General features: G+C 26.2%; 1 protein-coding gene and 1 long non-coding RNA gene across 3 annotated transcripts in view; one reads left to right on the top strand and one right to left on the bottom strand.

The window, feature by feature from the left end:
* Positions 1 to 1,053: 1,053 nt before the first annotated feature.
* The window catches only part of LOC107442027 (regulator of G protein signaling 7-binding protein A), a 48,152-nt gene continuing 28,706 nt past the window's right edge, over positions 1,054 to 20,499 (top strand). Inside the window, exon 1 of the mRNA XM_016055468.5 lies at positions 1,054 to 2,411. Within this exon, the coding sequence (XP_015910954.1) occupies positions 2,178 to 2,411 (234 nt within the window). The 5' untranslated portion in view covers positions 1,054 to 2,177. The remainder of the gene's footprint in view (positions 2,412 to 20,499) is intronic.
* Positions 4,100 to 20,499, bottom strand: part of LOC139425993 (uncharacterized) — a 46,914-nt gene continuing 30,514 nt past the window's right edge. For both annotated transcript variants that reach the window (XR_015435610.1, XR_011637223.2), the window contains exons 2-3: positions 13,888 to 14,023; positions 4,100 to 6,625 (exon numbers count right to left, since the gene is read on the bottom strand). This is a non-coding gene — a long non-coding RNA (uncharacterized LOC139425993). The remainder of the gene's footprint in view (positions 6,626 to 13,887; positions 14,024 to 20,499) is intronic.

Genomic DNA, 20,499 nt, shown 5'->3' with positions numbered 1-20,499 from the left:
ATTATAACAGAAAATATGGTATAATATTTTACTATAAAATGGATTTTACGGATGATGCAATCAATTTGATGGTAATTTTTACGTAATTTCATCCGAAATTTTAAGCAATGTAGCCTCAAATAAAAAATGCACCATTAAATATTAATATATATAAGTTCATTCTTTTCAATTTTGCCTTAAAAACAATACTTTTTTAAAATTTTTGGTAACAATAATAAATTATTCGTATGAAAAGTTTTAAATTCATTTTTAAAACTTGTTTACTCAAATATAATTTCATGAAAACAATAACTTTTAATAGCTTTTTATAAACATATATTCGAACATTAATAAAATTATTGAACTTAAGACTTTACGAGCATATTATGTTACTTCCAGTTAAATAATTAAAATAAATCTTATTTCATTCATTATATTCTTTTTCTTTTGAAATTTATTGCATAAATTGTAAAAAAAAAAATTCTAAAATATCTAATAATATTCTAAATTCTGATGATTAAAATTAACTATAACTTTATAATTAAACTAACTTTTTTTTAAAAAAACTTGCTATAAAAATATTTTTACTTTCCACAATATTATATGTATGAAGTAATATTAGTGAAGCGATATTATTGATGTAATATGAATTATATTAGTAATTGAAGTAATATTAGTTATAAAGTAATATTAGTGAAGTATTATTATAAATTTCGGTTGTAATCATCTTTCATAGAATGTAAATTTTGAAATCGGAAACTCGCTTGTCTGCATACGATGGCAATCATTATTCGAGTTTAAGATGAATGTAAAGACGAAAAGAAATATATTTTTCTTTTACAATATATCTTTCAGAGTATAAAACTCCATCAGTGTCCCTTAAATAACTAATGCTCTCATCACGTGTATCATTATTCTCTGAGTCCAGGTGTTTCGTCTCTCATGAAAAAATACTTTCGAGTTACTCAACAAATTGATGGAGCACTAACTTGCTAAGCAATACCTTTCCCTAGTCTTTTTACCTGTAGTAGCGCCACCTGGTGCATATTTGTCTTATTTCAACCGAAACCCAAGCTTCATCTTCTCTTCAGTAGGAGAAGGGATCTCTATCTTACCACTGAACTATAACAAATGTGTTCCTGCAATATTTGATCGAGGAATAGAGTGAATTTGTATCGTCAAAGCATGCGGTTACATTATACAAATGAGTTTTCGTTTCATGATTGCAGTTTCGTCTTATTTGAGCATGGGTAATGTTTGAATTTCATCATGCTTCGATAAAACTGTTTACGAACGAGACATAAATAAAATAGACAACAAAGTGCACGTGATAGGAATATACAATTATGTTGTGATTTACTGCAAACAGCAGAGTTGGATCGTTGTAGTGTGCGTTTGGAAATCGATATTAGAAACTCACTAAAAGTTTGTTCGGTTCTTTATGATAATTGAAATTTATTTTATAAAACTGAAGTTTTAAATAATCTATTGATTAGATTTAAAATTTTAATAGTTTTAAAATAAATTTATACTAAATTATATATACCCATCAAATAACTGTATACCCAAATATAATAAATACCCAAATATATTTTTATGCTTAGATTCTAATGGGAAAAAAATGAACACAATTTTTATGTATTTCTGCATAATGCATTCAATCAAGTCGTAAAAAATTTTACTACTACCTGTTTTTGCAAAATAATGTTTTAAACTCAAATTACAGTAGATTTTGCATTATTTAAAAACTTTTACATTTTACTAAATTGCTGTTTTATAAACTTAAACTTATTTGGAGAATAATAATAATAATAATAAACCATTATGGTGTTTAAGTGTCCCACATAAATTTAAAATCTTTTCGGAATTAAACATTTTCCGATTGTATTTGCCTATTTGTATGAAGGATTTGATAACATTGCGTATAAGATATACACCGAATTATTCACTGAATAAATTTGATACATTACATATCAAATTCTATAAAATGAGAGAATTAAAATTTGTGACCAATTTAAAAACCCTTCTACGTAAACGAGCTTCAAATCGTCATTTTATCTTCAGACATTTAAAATAAATAAATAAACAAATTTTGCATCCAAGTGAAAGGTTGTGATATTATTGCTTACACTGCAAACTTACGAGATCAAATTGCGTGCATTTGTTAATATAAGATAGCAAATCATTTCAATGTGGTAATGGCTTCAACATCTGAAGGCCTGGTGCCAAATATGCAGGATAATTTTCAAGACGTAGTGACCACAGAACAACCAAAGCAAGCCATAAAACAGGTCCTCTTTCGCAAAAATCGGATTGAAGTTCGAGCCAAAGAAGAGAGTTCTTGGTGTCAAAGTATTCCTTTCTTCGGAAGAAGGCGAAGCAAAAGAATTGTGTCAGAATTTGTTGAAGAGGATAATTCAGAATGTGTTAAGGTAACTCCACACTATTTCTTAATGTTATTACACAGATTTAAATATTGCACAAGATGCTATACAATCATACCATCATCTACGTGTTTAGAGTGCATTATTAACATTGCATCATGTGATACAATTAACTTCGACTTTATTATAAAATGTTTTAAATAATTGCAACAAACTATGTATTATTATATAAATTAATTCATCACATCAATGCAACTAATTATTACATCAGGGTAATTAGACTACATTATGATTCAAACAATTGCATCAAATGCTTAACTATAAGACCAGCCTCTAACAATTGCACGAATTGCTATGCCCTTTTATATTATTAAAAAATTAACCAAATGCTTTAAATGCACTTATACTGCATAAATAAAAAATTAAAATAATTGTTTCAAATGCATTCTGATAAAATGATTAAATATTTAAAACAAATGCACAATATACCAGGAGCTTAGACTATGTTGTTAAAAGATTTAAACAAATGTATTTATGCTGTATTATTATGTATAGTTATATCGTATTTTTACGTCAATGAAAATACAACAGTAAGAAACATTAAGATGAAAAAAAGTATTTTTTTAATGTTTGAGTTACAATAAAATACACAAATGTGAAAGCAGTTTACTATTACTATAAGTGTTTTAAATTTAGTTATTAAATATGCAATTATTAAATTTCGAAATTTCCATATGTATTTTATGTCAGCAAAGCTATGCCTGTTTTCAAATTAATACATTTATAGCAAATTAAAGCGCAAAAGAAAGAAATTTCAAAATAAGAAAGGCATTTTGTTAAATTTTATGTTTGAGATACAGACAAAAAAAATCATTTCACAAATGTTTATTCTGCTTTATATTGCTTAATAAATACTTTTGAATGCAGCTATAAAAACCTATTAATTTTCGAAATTCTATTTGTATTTTATTTTTGAAAATCTACCTGTAAGTTCAAATTAATATATTTATTGCGTATAAAATAGTTTAAATAAACCTAAAAAAACTTATATTGCATTGCTAGATTATTTACTAAGCTAAACAAGCGGAAAACAGATTATAAAATATTTCAGTTTAAAACTCTTTTGCCGTTATTGCTCATTGTTGTGCCTTTATTGCATTGTGAATAAAATAATTAATGTTTCAAAGCAGTTGCTTGTAAGCAAAAATTATGTTTTAAGAGAACAACCATGTTTATTTTAACTGAATATTCCAAGAAAGATAGTTAAGTGGGAATTATTATTTCCACAGCATTATCAAACAAATCATTTACTTATAATATACTGAGCAAAGTTTTTCCAGTTATTTTATTATGAGAATATTAAAGGAGGTTTAATAAATACCTATTATCATTTTTAAGACTTATCTTTTGTAAGGCACCGTTCATATTAAAAGAAAAAGTTATATGTTATTTGCGATTTTTTTATGCCGTGTGCATACATTTGCGTTATTTTTGTCGTGATTGATTCTGAATTCATATATTTCCGAATGAAAAATGGCACTTTGGGTGCATCATCCGTGAAATCCATTTTACCATAAAATATTGTACCGCAAATTTTTACAGTAATTTGGTAGTTTTTTCGTGAGTCAGTGATTTAGTTTCAAAGTGATTCAAAACTTTTAATGCAATTATTAATGTAAAAAGTTACAGTTTGTCAGATTTTTTGTTCCGTAACATGTTCCATTAATATAGGATTTAACGATAAAACGTATCGGAACCCTAAGTACCAGCACTATTTACCATAATTTGATCCAAAACTTTTACAGTGTAGCTAGCCCATTATCACTTTGATCTTTCGACACAGTTCTTAAGGATTCGACTTCGGATTAAGACGTCATTTTCAGAATTGCCTGTTGGAAATATCACATTACGACAATGACTTGACGTCTCTTGAATTTATGCTCAGGGCGCAATAACTTTCACATAAATACGACGTACACAGCCAACGCTTTTGAACTTAGCGAGCTTTATTCCCTTCTGATATTCTTCCACTGCATCAGGCTGCATGTATTAACATACCAATCACATTGGACCCCAACTGGTATCCTGATTTTAAGTTTTGCACCTTCAAGCTACCTCGTTTCATTTGTATACAGATTTATCAGCTCGGCATTAAATTTCCTGCGTACTAGTATAATGAAACAAAGTGTATGGTCAAAATTACCAGGATATGGTAAAATTTACAATGCTTTTCTATAAAAACATGAAGTGGCACGTGAATTTTTATTGAAGACCATTGGTATTTTGTAAAATTAACAATACAATGTTTTTTTACCATGTTGTTAATAGTAAATGTGGTAAAATTTGGTAATTTCATCATGATACCTTAGAACAAGGCACAAAAATTTACTCGGTAAAATTTATTTTTAAATTTAGTAATTTTATTAAACGTGCGGTAGTAAAAACTACGATTTTGAAAACCAGAATTTCCGTTAACCATTACTATACGAACGAAAAAACTACCAAATGAATGGTTTAAATACCGTATATTTTGGTTTTATAACCAGAATTAAATTTCATCTTTCAACCAGGAATGTTATTACTATAAAAGTAGAGTAATTTTACCTGAATTACTTTCTTCTTCTTGTGGCATTGTGACAATAGGAAACTAATAGAATAATATAGGTATTGTGGTAATAGTTTTTTAGCCCTCAAAACGCACTATTACTAATTGACATAATTGTATTTCTTAAAAATAATTACATTATTATCCCGTTTCTGCAGTGGAGCGAAAACCTAAATTCGGCAATATAGGGTTTGCAGTTTAGTAATATAATAAGAATGAAACAAATTTGTCTTGTTTGTAATATGAGCTAATGTGTCCCAATTCAATGAAATATGGTTACTACCTAAATAATCATAAATAAAACATTACCTGCATAAATTTGAATAACAGAGTCAAATGTGAACCCATAGTCAATATTTTTCAATAATTTAAATAATTTCGCCAGTTTAATTCCAGTGCTCGAAATGAAAATGGACCAGCCTGAGTAACTTTTGATCTAATGATCGGTTCATCGCGTTCTAGGGCTCATTTTTATCGATTCGAAGGGGTTACCTCAAATATGTTGACTAATTAGTGCAAACGTCATTTTATGTTACAGAATGAGATATAAATGCACTTTCTCTGAATAAATATACTTTTTTTTCAACGGATTCGTATTTTTGATCACCGAATTATAGGAGTTAGCAGCAATCTGGGAAATATGACCCCTACAGTTTGGACCCCGTAATGTTAATTTCAATTTTTGCGTATTTCGCCTTATCTTAAATGTATTTTATTTAAATAAACATATTCGGATTTTGAGCTTCAAAAGATAGGAGGCAGCTAGAATTTGGGAAATATGGTCACAAAAATTTGGTCAGGAGGACAGTCCAAAGTTTGGAACTCTTTATGTTAATTTAAATTTTTGGCTAATTGACTATACCTTCAGAACTTTTTAAGCCTATAACATAAGGTGAACAATAGAGTCAATTTTTATCGTAAAATTTCCCTTACCAAAAATATCTGATACACAGTAATTTTTACAGTAATATTTCCTGTAAAATCATTGAATCATTGTAATTAAATTAATATTACTGCAAAAATTACGTCCTGAAATTTTATCACAAAAATGGATTTTACAGTAAAAAGGATTCTACGTATGATGCACCCTGGATATCAATGCTTTTTATTTAACCGTAGTTTGATCCTGAATATTTTACCATATAGTCAAATTTTATTTGTGAAATTATTTTCGATTTTTGTAACATATGTAAACAATTGTAATTAATGGCATTTAAAATCTTAAAATTATAATGGAAATTATTAAAATGGTGAGCATTTGAAGTACGCATATTTATTTGTAAAATATTGACCGAATCGATTTAATATAAATTGATTTACTTGGAAGTAAATTTAATTGCACTCGTAAATTTCCAGATATTGGAACAATGTTTTTGCATTGCATAGTACTAATGTCGTTTACATACAACGGGAAATATTCTCGTATCATTCCTTAGTTACGCTCACTGCAGTCGACGATGTGCTTAGGTTGCCATTGGCATAGTTAGTCACAGCCCGGTTCTTGTAATTGGAACTAATTTTAAAAATTATATTCCAGCTATACCAGGAGGAAGTACGTGTTTTGCACTTTGTGTCCTCTTCATCTGCCATTGTTTTTCGTTTCCATAAACATAGCACTTAAAATTCCCAATTAAATCGGAAAAAAGCAAACAAAATTCTGCAAGAAAATAAAACCCATCTAAGTAAGGTAAAGAAAGGTGACTTATCTGATAGAAGCAGTAAAATATGAAAACGAAAAGTAATAAGAAGAGATTTTAAAATAAAAGTATATCCTTAAAAACCGTATAAAGTTATGATCTTTTTATTCTTGATACTTTTATTCATTTATGAAGCATCATCTTCTGTACAATAATAAGGATGATGGCTGTTGATGTTTTGGTATTAGAGTACAGTGATCTGGAAATAACGATAAGATATCGGATTAAACTTTTTTAATGTCATGTTTTAAAAATTTCTTTTTAAAATTTATGTGTTGGTTCAGACAGTAGCAACTTGAACTACTAATTTCCAATTTAAAAGGGACAAAGTGTTGCAATTTGGAAAATATGGTCCCAATAGCTCAGTCAGCAGGTCGGTATTTCTCTATATCTTAAAAATTTCTAAAAAATGAAAAACATAACGCCCTCTGCCTTTTCCTGGAATAAGTTGTGCAACTATGGTGGTTAGAGCTTCTCACTACGATCTTGGAGGTCACTCGTTCGAATCCTGCCAGCAGCTAGCAAACATCTGTCTCTCATATTTCTCTCACCACTATGGGACTAAAGCATTTTGGTAAAAAGTAGTATATGGTGTTTCAATTTTGAGGTTTTCAAATTCGACTATCGTTTGTTTTAAAGCTCTTTCGACGCATTTTTTCTCAATTTACGGACACTTTTTTTTACAGAATAGGCATGATTTTGGAAAAATCTAGCATTTTTTTTAATAATTTGTTTTTGAATACTTCCTCTTTTGATCTTTTGTACAGTTTATCTCATTACCTTATTTGTATGTTTAGCAAACGATGAAAAAATTAAAATTATTCGATCAATTGTCGCTCATATGAAAGCAAATTAATTCATGATGGATTTACGGTATACATTATCAATTAAGTTTTAAGTTCCCTTATGTTTTAATTTAGCAAATAAATTTGACAAATCAATTTTAAATAGTAAACTGCTTTATGAGATTGAACATCTAAATAATATGGTGGGACCACTTAATAAATTTTGGAAGTTCTTAAGTAATCAATGTTTTGAATTAAAAGAGTTTAAAACATAGTAACCCTTTGACGCAGACGAGACACTAGTGTCTCTTTCATATTTCATTTTTCTGACGCTTTAATTACAGGCAAAAATATATTTTGGTATTTTTAAATTATAAAAAACAGTAAATCAATTATTAAATTCATTATTCAATAATCAATTATTCTGTTTAATTATCGTAGTTATGTTTGTACTAAAATATAAAATGCAAAAAAGAGCAGCTTGAATTTTTTTCATTCATATTCAAAAATTTATTAATAATTGGTTTCGTAAATAAAAGTAATTTTAATGGTGAATAATTTATATAATTATTATATCTAAATAACTGCAAATGAATTTAAATTTGAAAAATTATTGTTTGGAAGTGAGCCGTGTTTTTTTTTATTATATTACCTTTAATGCAAGAAAAGACTAAGGTTTTTCATGTTGTATTTCATATCCATAAATTGTTAAAATGCAATGTATAATACTTCTTACATATTTAGACCAAAATGTTACAAAACAATGAAAAAGTATGAAAAGATGTTTATTGAAAATTTTGAGTCAAAGGGTTTTAATTTCACTGCTGCCGTTAAAAATAAAAAATAGTAAAAATCGTTAAATAATCAATACTTTGAGTTAAGAGTTCCTTTTTAAAGCACTAGTTTTTCTAAACTTTTCAATTTACAGTAAAATCCAAAAATAATAAATAAAAGCATAAAATATCGAAAAAGTTTAAGTTAATTAATTTCTTTACAGAAGCGAAATAGTTTAGCAAATGAATACAATTCGTGATTGCAATTTTTGTGTTCGTAATTTACATCATAAATGAAGCTGAGTATGGATACGCAAATAAAAAACATCACGGTGACCTTTGTTCCTTCAAGTCTATTATTTATTTATGTAAATAATTAATGTTAATTAAAAAGCAAATAATAATAAAAGGTAAAACTCAGCAATGAGTAAAAAATATAAATCAAATATAAATACATAATATTGAAGGAAATAAAAATATGCATGATATGTATTTACATTTTATGACTTTTATTTCGAAAAATGTTTTATGATTTGTTCAAACAATGTGAGAAATAGAAAAAAAATAACTGAATAAATTGTGTGAATAACACTTTTGCGAAATTATAACCTTCAAAATTTCTTAACATAATATGATACATTCAATTTCCGGTTTTGTGAATAAATAATTAAAATTGTTACAAATTAAAGTATTCAAAGCATCTTTTTTCAAACTTATGTTTAGTAATAAAAAAAGATGTATTGTTTATAAAATAAATGAAAGCCAAGTTTTTTGCTTATTTTAAAATATTTTTCCCCTACCAATTTCTCAATCAATATAATACATCGACTGTATTTTTTTCTTATTTTGTCAAACTGAGTTTACTACCAAAGTTAAACAAAATTTCTTCTTTTTCATGACTGAATTTGAAAATCAAATATTTCGTACGCCAGACTTCGTCTGTCTGAAGGATTCTTCGATTTTGTATTTGTTTTTTTCCCAATCCTGAAACACATTGTATACTCCATGCTGGTTTAGAAACAATACAAATTGTTTCTTGCTTTTTTTTTTTTTTTTTTATCTGAAGACAGTAAAACAAATTCAAATTTGATGCAAGAAAGAATACACATTGTGTTTTTTTATGTAAAATGTTTAAAGTTTTTGTATTGCAGATATTCGATGTGCTGTATATATACATTTTAAAGACACTTTTGAATGCTTTAAGAAAATATTTCGTGAACAAACAACAAATTGTATATTAACGCCAATGTTTAGAAGTGATTATTCTTCGATATATATATATATATATATATATATATATATATATATATATATATATATATATATATATATATATATATATATATATATATATATATATATATATATATATATATATATATATATATATATATATATATATATATATTAATATATATATATTAGTTTGATTTCCTTTTACATTTTTCTTTTATTTCATGATTTTTTACAACATAAGGTTTTTTGCGATATCGACACATATAAGAATAATTTTTATCTTAGAATAATTATTCTTTATTCAGAAATATCGCATTATTTATGGCAATTAGATGTGTCTTGACAACGACTATTTGCTTTTACCATTCTTGTTTCTCTACCATTTAGTTTTTTATTTTTATTTTATTCATGTTTTTCATTTTGTATATATATATATATATATATAATTTGTGTATTATATAATATAATTTGTTTATATATATATATATATATATATATATATATATATATATATATATATATATATATATATATATATATATATATATATATATATATATATATATATATATATATATATATATATATATATATATATATATATATATATATATATATATATGGTGTGTGTGTTATTTATATATGTGCGTGTGTGTGAGTGTAAATGATATTGTTATAAGTTTGAAATTGAAAAATGTATTTTCTACACCCGCCATGAAGAAAAATAATTTGAATATCTTGATGTGGATACTTAAAAGATTAGATCTTGTTTTTCAGACCAGTGTTTAGAATATAAGCTAAAAAGATCAATGGGTGAAACTTATTAATAAGAATCAAACTTATTAAACGCGAAACGAATATAATACTTAATGAATTCGCGCAATAAATTTTTGACAATTTGTTTTTAAATAAAAAGAAATATATTTGCAAACTTTAGAGAACTTGCGTTTTACGCTGCTTATATTAGATGCATTGCTCTGACATTCAAAAGAATTTTTCTAGATTTTTTGATTAATGTTTTAAAGACACACATCATGAGTTTCATATTATTATTAATTAGCTAGTTATTTTTTAAACAATCCAAATTTTAAAATAAATTCCTTTTTAAAACTAAACATCTAAAGAGGGTAGGTGATAAGAATTGAGATATTATTTTAAAATTAGAAATTTATTGTTTTGACGGTTTGCCAACGGTTTGTGACGGTTTGACAATTATTTGCCAACTAATAATGTCTTTTTCTTCTCAAGCATATTTTCAAAACACTTGTCCAAGTACCAAGACAATGTCACCCCGATGTTCGTTATTTGTTTTTTATTAAATATTCAAAGACACAAAATATTTTTTTTCTTTTGCATCGTGACAGACTTACACAAAAGAAAAGTTTTGCTACGTGCATCACAGTTTAGGGGCCCTTTCATCAGAAAAAGTAATTATTTCTTGAGTAAACTCTTTTGTTTGTAATACAAGAATAAAAAACAATATAAAAACATATCCCTCTGTTCGTAAATTCATAAAAAGAATGAGGAAATTCCTGAGGACATTACATTTTATGTTTAATGAATGTATAATAAAAATTGTAATTACATTATGTTTATAGATATTTTCTTATTTTCAGGAAAATAGTTGAATTGTATGAACATACTGATATTAACAATAATATAAAATTATTGTTTTTATTCTTAATAATAATAGTGAAGTTCTTAGCATGTTTCCGACAGTAAGATTTGCTAATAACTGTTCAGAAGCTGAGAATTATTTCAAGAAGATTGGTATTTCAAAATAATGGTGCCCTGTTCATTAAAATAGTTATATAATAATAGTGTGTCTCAATATTAGCATATCAATGCCTTTGGTCCTTAAAATGCATAAAATTACGTTCAAAACATGTATTCGACTTAAAAGTCTTAGGTATTCATTTTGTTAAAATTTTAGAACCCCTGATATTTAATACTTTATAGCCGGTATTGAACAGCTGACCCAATTCTGAGTTACACAGCCTTATAATTCCAAACAAAACCAAGAAGACAAGGGGACTCCTACATCAAGTATTGTGACAAAGTAACCTTCATGAACTTTTTAATGGAATTAACCCACATTAGCGTTAGATAGAGATGAGAAACCTCCTACGTTTAGCCCGATGGTAAGGAGATTCTAACCCATGTGCCGTCTACCACTGAGGATATTTTACGTCAGCACTGTGGTCGTTTCGAGCCGAATGCGGACTTCGTATCGACCTGCCATGGCTGGGATTCAAACATAAGCTGCCTCATTTGGTGGCAAACGCTCTATCCCCTGAGCCACCACAATAATGTGTGAAAAAGATACAGTTATTCATGAAGCTCTTTTTTTAAAACCTGTGTTTCAAATAAGTAAAAATTTGGATTCTCTCAATGATTGCCAGGACAAATCAACAGATTTAAATAAAATTTGGATTTCACCAAATTGCAAGAGACAGAAATACTTTTTGATTTGTCTAAGATAATCATGAATATGTGCTCATGAGGATGAGTTTTTAAATTAATGAAACATATTTTTTTGGGAAACAAAGTATTGGTACTTAAAGTCTTCCTAGTGGAATGCAATATTCTAAGCTATTAATAAGCTATTTTTTTAAATAAATTTTAATTAAAATTTGTATTGTTTGCGGATAAGTCTAATGATTCCACGGTTATAACAAATGAGTGAATTGCGTGAGAATTAGACAACAAATATACAGAAATGCTGCGTGATTTATCCAATGACCCCAACACGCTATTTCAGTCAGCTAGTTTATACAGCCTGCCTTACAATTGGTTTTTAATCATAAGGCTATGTTTTCAAACTTTTTAAAGGATTATTTGTGAACAAACTTTTACTGAAGTTATTAAAGATTAATATCTTTTATCACAAGCAATAATTATAATTTTTTTTATCGTTCACTTACCAAATACGGAATACCCTTCGTTACCTCACATATACGGAATTCTTTTTTTGAAAAAAGAGCTTTTTTTAAACTGAAACTTGATTATTTATTCTTAACTACCAATGTTCATAGAATATGGATGTTTTTTTCCTTACTGCAAGACAGAAACAGAGATAGAGCTTTATTAAAAAAAATCAAAATTACTATTTTAATTTGCAAACTCATTTAGGGCATTAAAAATTAAGCCAGGTTGCTTTATTCACACAATATGGTTGTTTTAAATCCTCCAATTTATTGGAAAACTTCAGTTTGGTTTTCCATTACCTAACAATACCCAATTTGATCTTGGTTCACCACAAACGCAAACCAAATAAATATATTTTTGCACAGGTTAGAGCTAATAGTGTGGTAGTCAAAACTTTAAATAATTGTTTATTAAGCTACTTAAAAAAGAACAAGTTATCATAATGTGCTTATCTAAATGAAAGAAACAGGAAAATATGCTTATAATATACGTTTCTGAATTTTTATTTATATCTATAACATATTTCCAACTTGACTTGGTTCTAAATGTCAATGCTTTTCTCAGCTAAATGAGTACATGTTTTAAAATATTCCCATCAGTTTTACTTTTCTAAGACAATTTGCAAAATAAACAATTTTAAAATTTTAAATTTGATTGAATTGTATAAAGTAGATAGTTTGTTTTCAAGCCTAAGTTTCGCATATTTATTTAAATTTCTTTCTAATTAAAGTTTAAAAATTTAAGATTACATAAATAATTCACATTTTAAACCAACTAATTACTTTAAAATGTTAACATTAATTTATACGAATCACTATGGTTTTATTAAAAAAAGCCTTAAAAGTTTTGCATTGCTAATACGCTGTAAACAAGATTTTTCAAGTCTGAGCAAAGAGATCTCAGAAAAAAAAATAATAATCAAATTTGAAATACACATGTATCGAAAATTGAAAAAGCATACGCTCATTTTTGAGTCAAATGCATATTCTCAAAAAGGATATAGAGGGAGGCTTATCGCAGGATTAAAATACACAAAAATATAGAGGGAAGTAGAAATCTAGAAAGAAGATAAATATAGGATCTTAAAAATGTAGAGAAAACAAGGACGAAGATTTCAAGATTTTTTAAAAGTGGAAAAAATAGTATTTTTCAATATATATTTACAAATTTAAAAATATTTGAGAATAAAAAAATTGAAACTAATATATATATATATATATATATATATATATATATATATATATATATATATATATATATATATATATATATAGATTGATAGAAAAAAAATTTTCAACTTTTTCTGTATTTATGCCATGTTTTAATGCATAATACACGCATAAACCTCAATAAGATAATTTCTAAATTAAAAATCTCAAATTTTTGCCTCTACAGTTATTTGGGTGATACAAAAATGATACAATAAAATTTAACATTTAATTTCGTGTTTGCTTACAAGAGAAATAAATATTCCGTGAGTAATTATAATCTAATATCTACCTTTATAAGGTTACTATTTTCTTTTCCGCAATGTTTCTTCAAGTTTCTTCCCATTTCTTCCTTTTTGTTTCCGTTAAACTACATGCGTGATAAATTCTTCGTAAAAGTCACGCTTCTTCAATGTTTTTCGAAGCATCTGAGAATGAGAAAGACAAATATTATCTGAAGCAAAGATTTATGAACGATCATCGTCGAATGTCACTTCTTTATAGATTGCTTAAAGTAAGGCTAAAATAATGTTCAAAACTCTTAAGTTATTTTTCATATATGTAATATTTCTCCTTTCATATCCAGTTTTCCAATACGGTTAATACTTTTTCCCGTTTCTGTTGTAATTCATAGCATTTCTTTATATTCGTAGAAACCAAATGACCAATTTTTTCAGTTGGTTAGAACGTCGTCCTAATTAAGCGAAGGTCCAGAGTTTGATTTCTCAATGTTCAAAAGTTTTGACAGTGATCATTATTGTGGGTAATCTGTGCAGTATTTTACTGATAACTTAAATAATAAGTTTTATTAATCATGCACTCGGAGAAAAAAATCCGTAAAATCTGTATTTCAGTAAAATTTATTTTTTACCATATAATATTATACCATAATTTTTAATATTTGCAGTAATTTTTATTTAATTAGTGTGTGTGACTCTTAATTAGATTACGATATATCAGATTTTTTATTCTGTAAATAGTTCCGGTAAAAATAGATTTTCAGTTCCGAATAGTGTCCTTACTTTTTACCGTAATTATTTGATCAAGAAGTTTCTGCAGCTAAGTATCATTAATTTGCAACCCTTGTGAAAGTTATTGATATTGTTCTAGACATATTTTTTTTTACCCTATTGTAATTTTTCTTCCCAACAGACAACTCTTTTTTTGACGCATAGCGAAAATTTCTGTTAAAATAACCGTACTATATGGTAATATTTCTGGTAAAAAAAAATTCAATTTGATAAAAACGAAGTATATAATATTTAAATCATTTTATTCGATAGTTTTTCCGTTCATATGGTAACGGTTTTCCGGAAATTCTGGTTTTTAAAATTATGGCTCTTGGCCACACATTCAATAAAAAATGCGAAACTGAAAAATCTATTTAACCTTTTACAGGATTTTTATTTCTTGCTCTAAGGTATCATAACAAAATTACCAAATTTTTTCACATTTACAAAATCTTATTACACATTATAAAACCATGTTTTGTTTTTAATTTTACCTAAACCATTACCAAAATGCTTCGATAAAAATTGCCAAGAATTTTTGATGTTCTTACTTAGCTAGAAAAACAGTAAATTAACTGTAAATTTTTTCACATTTCGTTAGTTTTGACCATAGTTTTTCTTAGTTTAGATTAACAGATTTGGGTGAACGTTTCTCTCTAGCTGTACACAGTACGAAATTTACTGAGATGAAGAAGTATTGGATAAAATTATGCGTAATGTTTAAAAAAACTATCAAAAAAATATAAAAATAAATACTTTAAACGAAAATTTTAAAATAAAAGCCAAGTTTCTATGGTTATGCTTTAAAAAGTAAGACGTTCATATTGTATCAATTAGTTTTGCAGATATTATATTCAATTAATACAAATCTTATTTTAAAATGCGTTAAAAAAAATTTCGCAAAAAATTATTTTAAGAAAGCACATAAAAAATCGGTGGTTTATTTCTTGTTCTTATGGTTGTTTAAATACTGACGATGAATGTCTATTTATAATTTCTTTGATAAAATATGTGAAAAGTTGGTGGTTTATTTGACGTTATTATGGTTTCCAAAAGACTACCGTCCATGTGATGCAAGAATTTCTTAACTTTTCTAAGTCGGGTGTTTATTTGATATTATTCTGATTAATTTTTTCCTCTTTAAAAATCTCTGATTTTTCATCTGCTTTTTAATTTCGTAAGAAATTCTTGCTACACATATTACGGTAAACATCGTAAAAGATAAGCATAATACGCGGGAAAATAAAAGCTTTTCAAACCATATCACCAAATTATAAACCTAATCAAATAGAGATAATAAATGAAGTAAATTAATTTTCATAATAATTTAAAATCCCTATATTTAAATTCCAATAGTCAGCCAAAATGTCCTAAAATGCAAAATTGATCTCTCAAGATTTAATCAAAAGTTTAATTCTTAACTTTTGATCAAAAGTTAAACTCTTATAATAATCTTAACATTTAATCAAAAGTTAAACTCTTATAATAACAATTTTATCACAAGTAATACCTTAGCCTTGTTTATTGCATTTACATTCAAAGGTAAATTACTGGTTCAGCATAAATGAAGTAAACAGGAAAAGAAAATAAGTGACTATCATAATTAAAAGTATATTTGCTTGATTTCGTTTGATTGGATAGCATTGGATATATGCATAACAATTGAAGCGAAGGTTTAGCGCTAATTTGGAGTCGACTGAAGTTTACTTTAAATGACAACAATTAAGAATTATTTTGTTTTTTGAATAAAAGTTGTAAATATAATAAATATATTGCTAATGAGTAGTAAAAAGTGGAACTTTTCAGTTTGAAAACAAAAGACGTACATGAGTAGCTTCAAATATTATTCTTTTCCTTGGCATCTTTAGGCATTGAATTATCCCTAAAATTTGTGCCCTAATGTAGAATGAAAACTTAATATTTTTGCTATTTTAATATTAGTATTTTTTTGCGTTGTTGATTTCTTTAGTTGATTTGAATGCTTTGCTAATAATTTACAAGACTTATCAGATAAATTATAAACCAAGCAGTTTTATTTCTTTTTAAAATTTCCTTTTATTGAATAGTTAATTTATCTATTTTCAAATCCTTAATAATCCAGATTTATTTTTATTTCTGAGTAATCGAGAACTGATTTTGTTTTCAGCAAAAAAATTATTTCAATATCAAAATTATGATAACTTTATTAAATTCTCCGCTGAGAAAAAAAAGTTTGTGTAATTACGCAAAAATATGTATAACAATAAAAACTAAGTACACTGAGATAGGTATGGTTAGAACTACGAGAAAATTGTAAAATTTACCATATTTCTGGCTCTATGCGAACAACAACGAGTTCCATAATTTTTACGGAAGAGCTTTGATAATGTTTTTGTAAAATTAACAATAAAATTTAATTTTGCGATATGTAATAAAATCTAGTAATTGTGGTAAAATTTGGTAATTTCAACATGATACCTCTAGCATGGCATAAAATGTATCCATTCAGTTCAATTTACTTATCAGTTGAGTAATTTTTACTTGATATTTGGTTATAAGGACAATAATTATGAAAACCAGAATTTCCGATGAACAGTTACCATATGAATGGAAAAATTTCCTAATGAATAGTTTAAACTATTATGGTTATTTAGGTTTTATAAATAAGAATTACGGTTTTTTACTAAAAATGTCATTACCATACGGTGCGATAATTTTACTAAAATTTTTTCTTTGTAACGTGCAACAAAATCGAAACTTACAAAAAAATTATTTTAAGAATACTACTTTTTCAGTTGTTAGCGTTTTTAATATTTTACCCTATTTTAATATTATGATTTTGCACTATACAATGTTACATTTAATATATTAATGTGCACATACTTTTGATTTGTTAGAATTATTGAGAATCAGGATCATTAATAATTCATAATTTCACTTAACTTTTTTCTAATAAATTCAAATCTGTATTTTTACTACTCTTCATAATAATAAGCTTCCAAACAAATTATTAATGCAAGCAAATGAAATAATATTTATATCTTTTCGAAAATATGCTGAATTTTTAAATTATATTGGATTATTTAATTTTTTCATCAGTCAGGATCAAAAGCACAATCCCTTGATCAATACTTGTTGATATACACTTTTGAATTATTTATTTTAATACTTTACATGATATCGCTAAAAGGGATTTTAAAAATCAATGGTTATTTAAGCTCTTGTTTAGAAAAGTGGTTTTAAATGTATTTGACAAAGAATAGTTGGTATTTTATGAGGAAAAAAACGATTCTCGAACCACACGCACTTTTCAAAGCTTATGCATAGATTATGATGTTTTGATATTAAAATTACCTTAGCGGAAAGTTAATTCTTTAAAATTGATTTTCAATACTTCGCATATCGTATTAAGCAAGCGCTTCTTTCGGAGATTTTAAATATTTAATGAATACTCTAATAAAAGTATAATTTTTGTTAATTCATATTCTTAACTTTAAAAAAAAGTTAGTTCAGTTTCAAAATTTTTAGTACAGCACATTTAATAAGAGTAATTACATGTTTTTATTTGTTTGTTATAATTTAATTACTGTCGTCTTAAATTAAATAATAAAGCGCATTGTTTTGTTTTAATTCAATATTAACATTCTGTTAAGTCGTTGGTATTCCCGAATTGTAGAATGAACAACAACTACACTTGCTCATTAACTCAAATATGGTATAGAAATTATGGCATTGTAGAAAAGGGTAAATATCATGCTTAAAACTCTTAACGACTATTAAATAAATAATCCCAAGTAACTAAAGTGATGAGATATAGCCTGCCTAAATACTTCATTCACTTAAAATTATATAAATAGTAAATAAAAGTGCTCAAAAACAGCCATTTCAACCATTTTCAATACTTTAAAGACGTGAATGGATTATTTATCGTATTTCCCCATTCACTTCTGGCAAATCTTGATATAGGGAGCTTGTTTTTGGATGCTTGAAATCTGTCGACAGTTATTTTCTATTTATGCATTTTTGAGGCAAATGTAAAACAAAATTTAATCAATTAACAACACAACTATTAATTGCGATTGAAATGTCTTAAAGCTCCCGATCAACTCTTATTTTGGAAAATAAATGTTAGATTCAATTAATAAACTTGCTCTTTTATAATAGCAAAAGGGAAATAAATTACAAGGTAAAAGAATTCCGAAAGATAGTAAATAACATGTTATAAAATAATGGAAATCAATGTTTCTAAAAAAATCCATTTTTCTGATGTTTATTGATTGATGCTACACATGCTCTGACTAACAGAAGCTTAACGTAAAAGGAACTGACGCGTAAAAGTTTTCTATGTAATACAAGTTAGTATAACTTGGATTTCATATGGCTATTAAAGCGAGTTTTTCGAAGAAAATTTTACTTGAAATCTTTCTTCTTGTTCTCTTTTGTTAAGGCCTTTTTTTAAAATTATCATTTAATATATAAAAGGCGCTTAATCGATTATATTTTAGTATAGAAAATATACTTTGAAAATTGACAATTGAAAATAAATACAACTACATTTTGTATTTAATAGCGTAAACTTTTACTTTAGTATTAAATTACAACAACTATAACAATGTGTATTTAATAGTGTAAACTTCTACTTAACTATTAAACTACAAAAACTGTGATATAAGTACAACATTTGCATATAATAATAAAAACTTTTACTTAACTATTAAATTATAACAACTTCGATACAACTACAACAATTTATATTTAATAGAGTAAGCGTTTACTTAACTATTTAATTTTGGTTTTTAAGTGGGGAGAAAATTTAAATTTAAATGCTGAAAAAATGATTTTTAAAAACAATAGGATAAATGCTTAAAAAATATATTAAACACTAATAAATTTGTAATTAATTTATCTATCCCTCTAATTGGCTAACACTGTTAATCCAAGTTATTCAAGGTCACAATTTCTACTGTTCAAGTGAGTCACGTGATTAAAAAATATCAAAGCATCCTCAGCTATCATAAGTTAGTTAAAGCTAGTTAGTTAGCCACAAGTTACTTAGAGAGGCGTAAATAGAATTAATAATAACATAAAGTTAATTATTAATTCTATTTCTGATTATTATTTAATGATTAAATTTATTAATAATATTTGGCTTCAAAAAATTTTTTGTGTTTAAAATAAATATTAAGAAAAATTACCGAATAAGTATTTCTTGACGTGTCACTTAATCTGATTTAATGATAAAACACATTAAATACCAATAAAAATATGAAAAATTCTGGCAGCAATTTAAGTATTCAGTACATTTTTTTAAAAAGTTAAATACACACCACTGAAATGTATGCATTGTAAAAAAATTCTCTGAATCAAATTACGGTTAAAAGTACCCATACTCGCGGTGCTGTTGCTTTTTACCCTAGAATCCATTATTACCGGAACATGTTATGATTCAAAAATTCTAATATACCGCAATTTTTACAGTAATAATTAGCTTAAAAGCACTGAATAATTAATTAAAAAGGCATTAGTGTAAAAATTACGGTATAATATTTTGCAGCAAATATGGATTTTACGGTCAAATGGATTTTACGGGTAATGTATCCAAAGTGCTGGTACTTTATACCGTAATTTGATTCCGATTTTTTTAAATGTGTAGAGATGTCAAGAATTTGTTTACAAAACATCTTTTTGAATTACTTAATTAAAGCATTTCTTAAAATCTTACATTCTCTATGAATTCAAATCTTATATCTTTTTTCTTAAATTCAATGACTGTAAAGATACTTTCAATTTGTTTATTTCTTAAAATTCTATTTTTGATATTCTATAAAAATTTTGCTACTTCTATGGTAAAAATATATTTTGCTATACTAGATTATATATTTTAGTCCGAAGACGAACTATTTATACTTAGAGAA

This window comes from Parasteatoda tepidariorum, chromosome 7, assembly GCF_982258835.1.
Source record: "Parasteatoda tepidariorum strain Cologne lab strain chromosome 7, Ptep-v5.0, whole genome shotgun sequence".
Classification (NCBI taxonomy): Eukaryota; Metazoa; Arthropoda; class Arachnida; order Araneae; family Theridiidae; genus Parasteatoda; species Parasteatoda tepidariorum.
The sequence above is the reverse complement of the archived record's forward strand: the minus strand, read 5'-3'. Positions and strand labels throughout refer to the sequence as shown.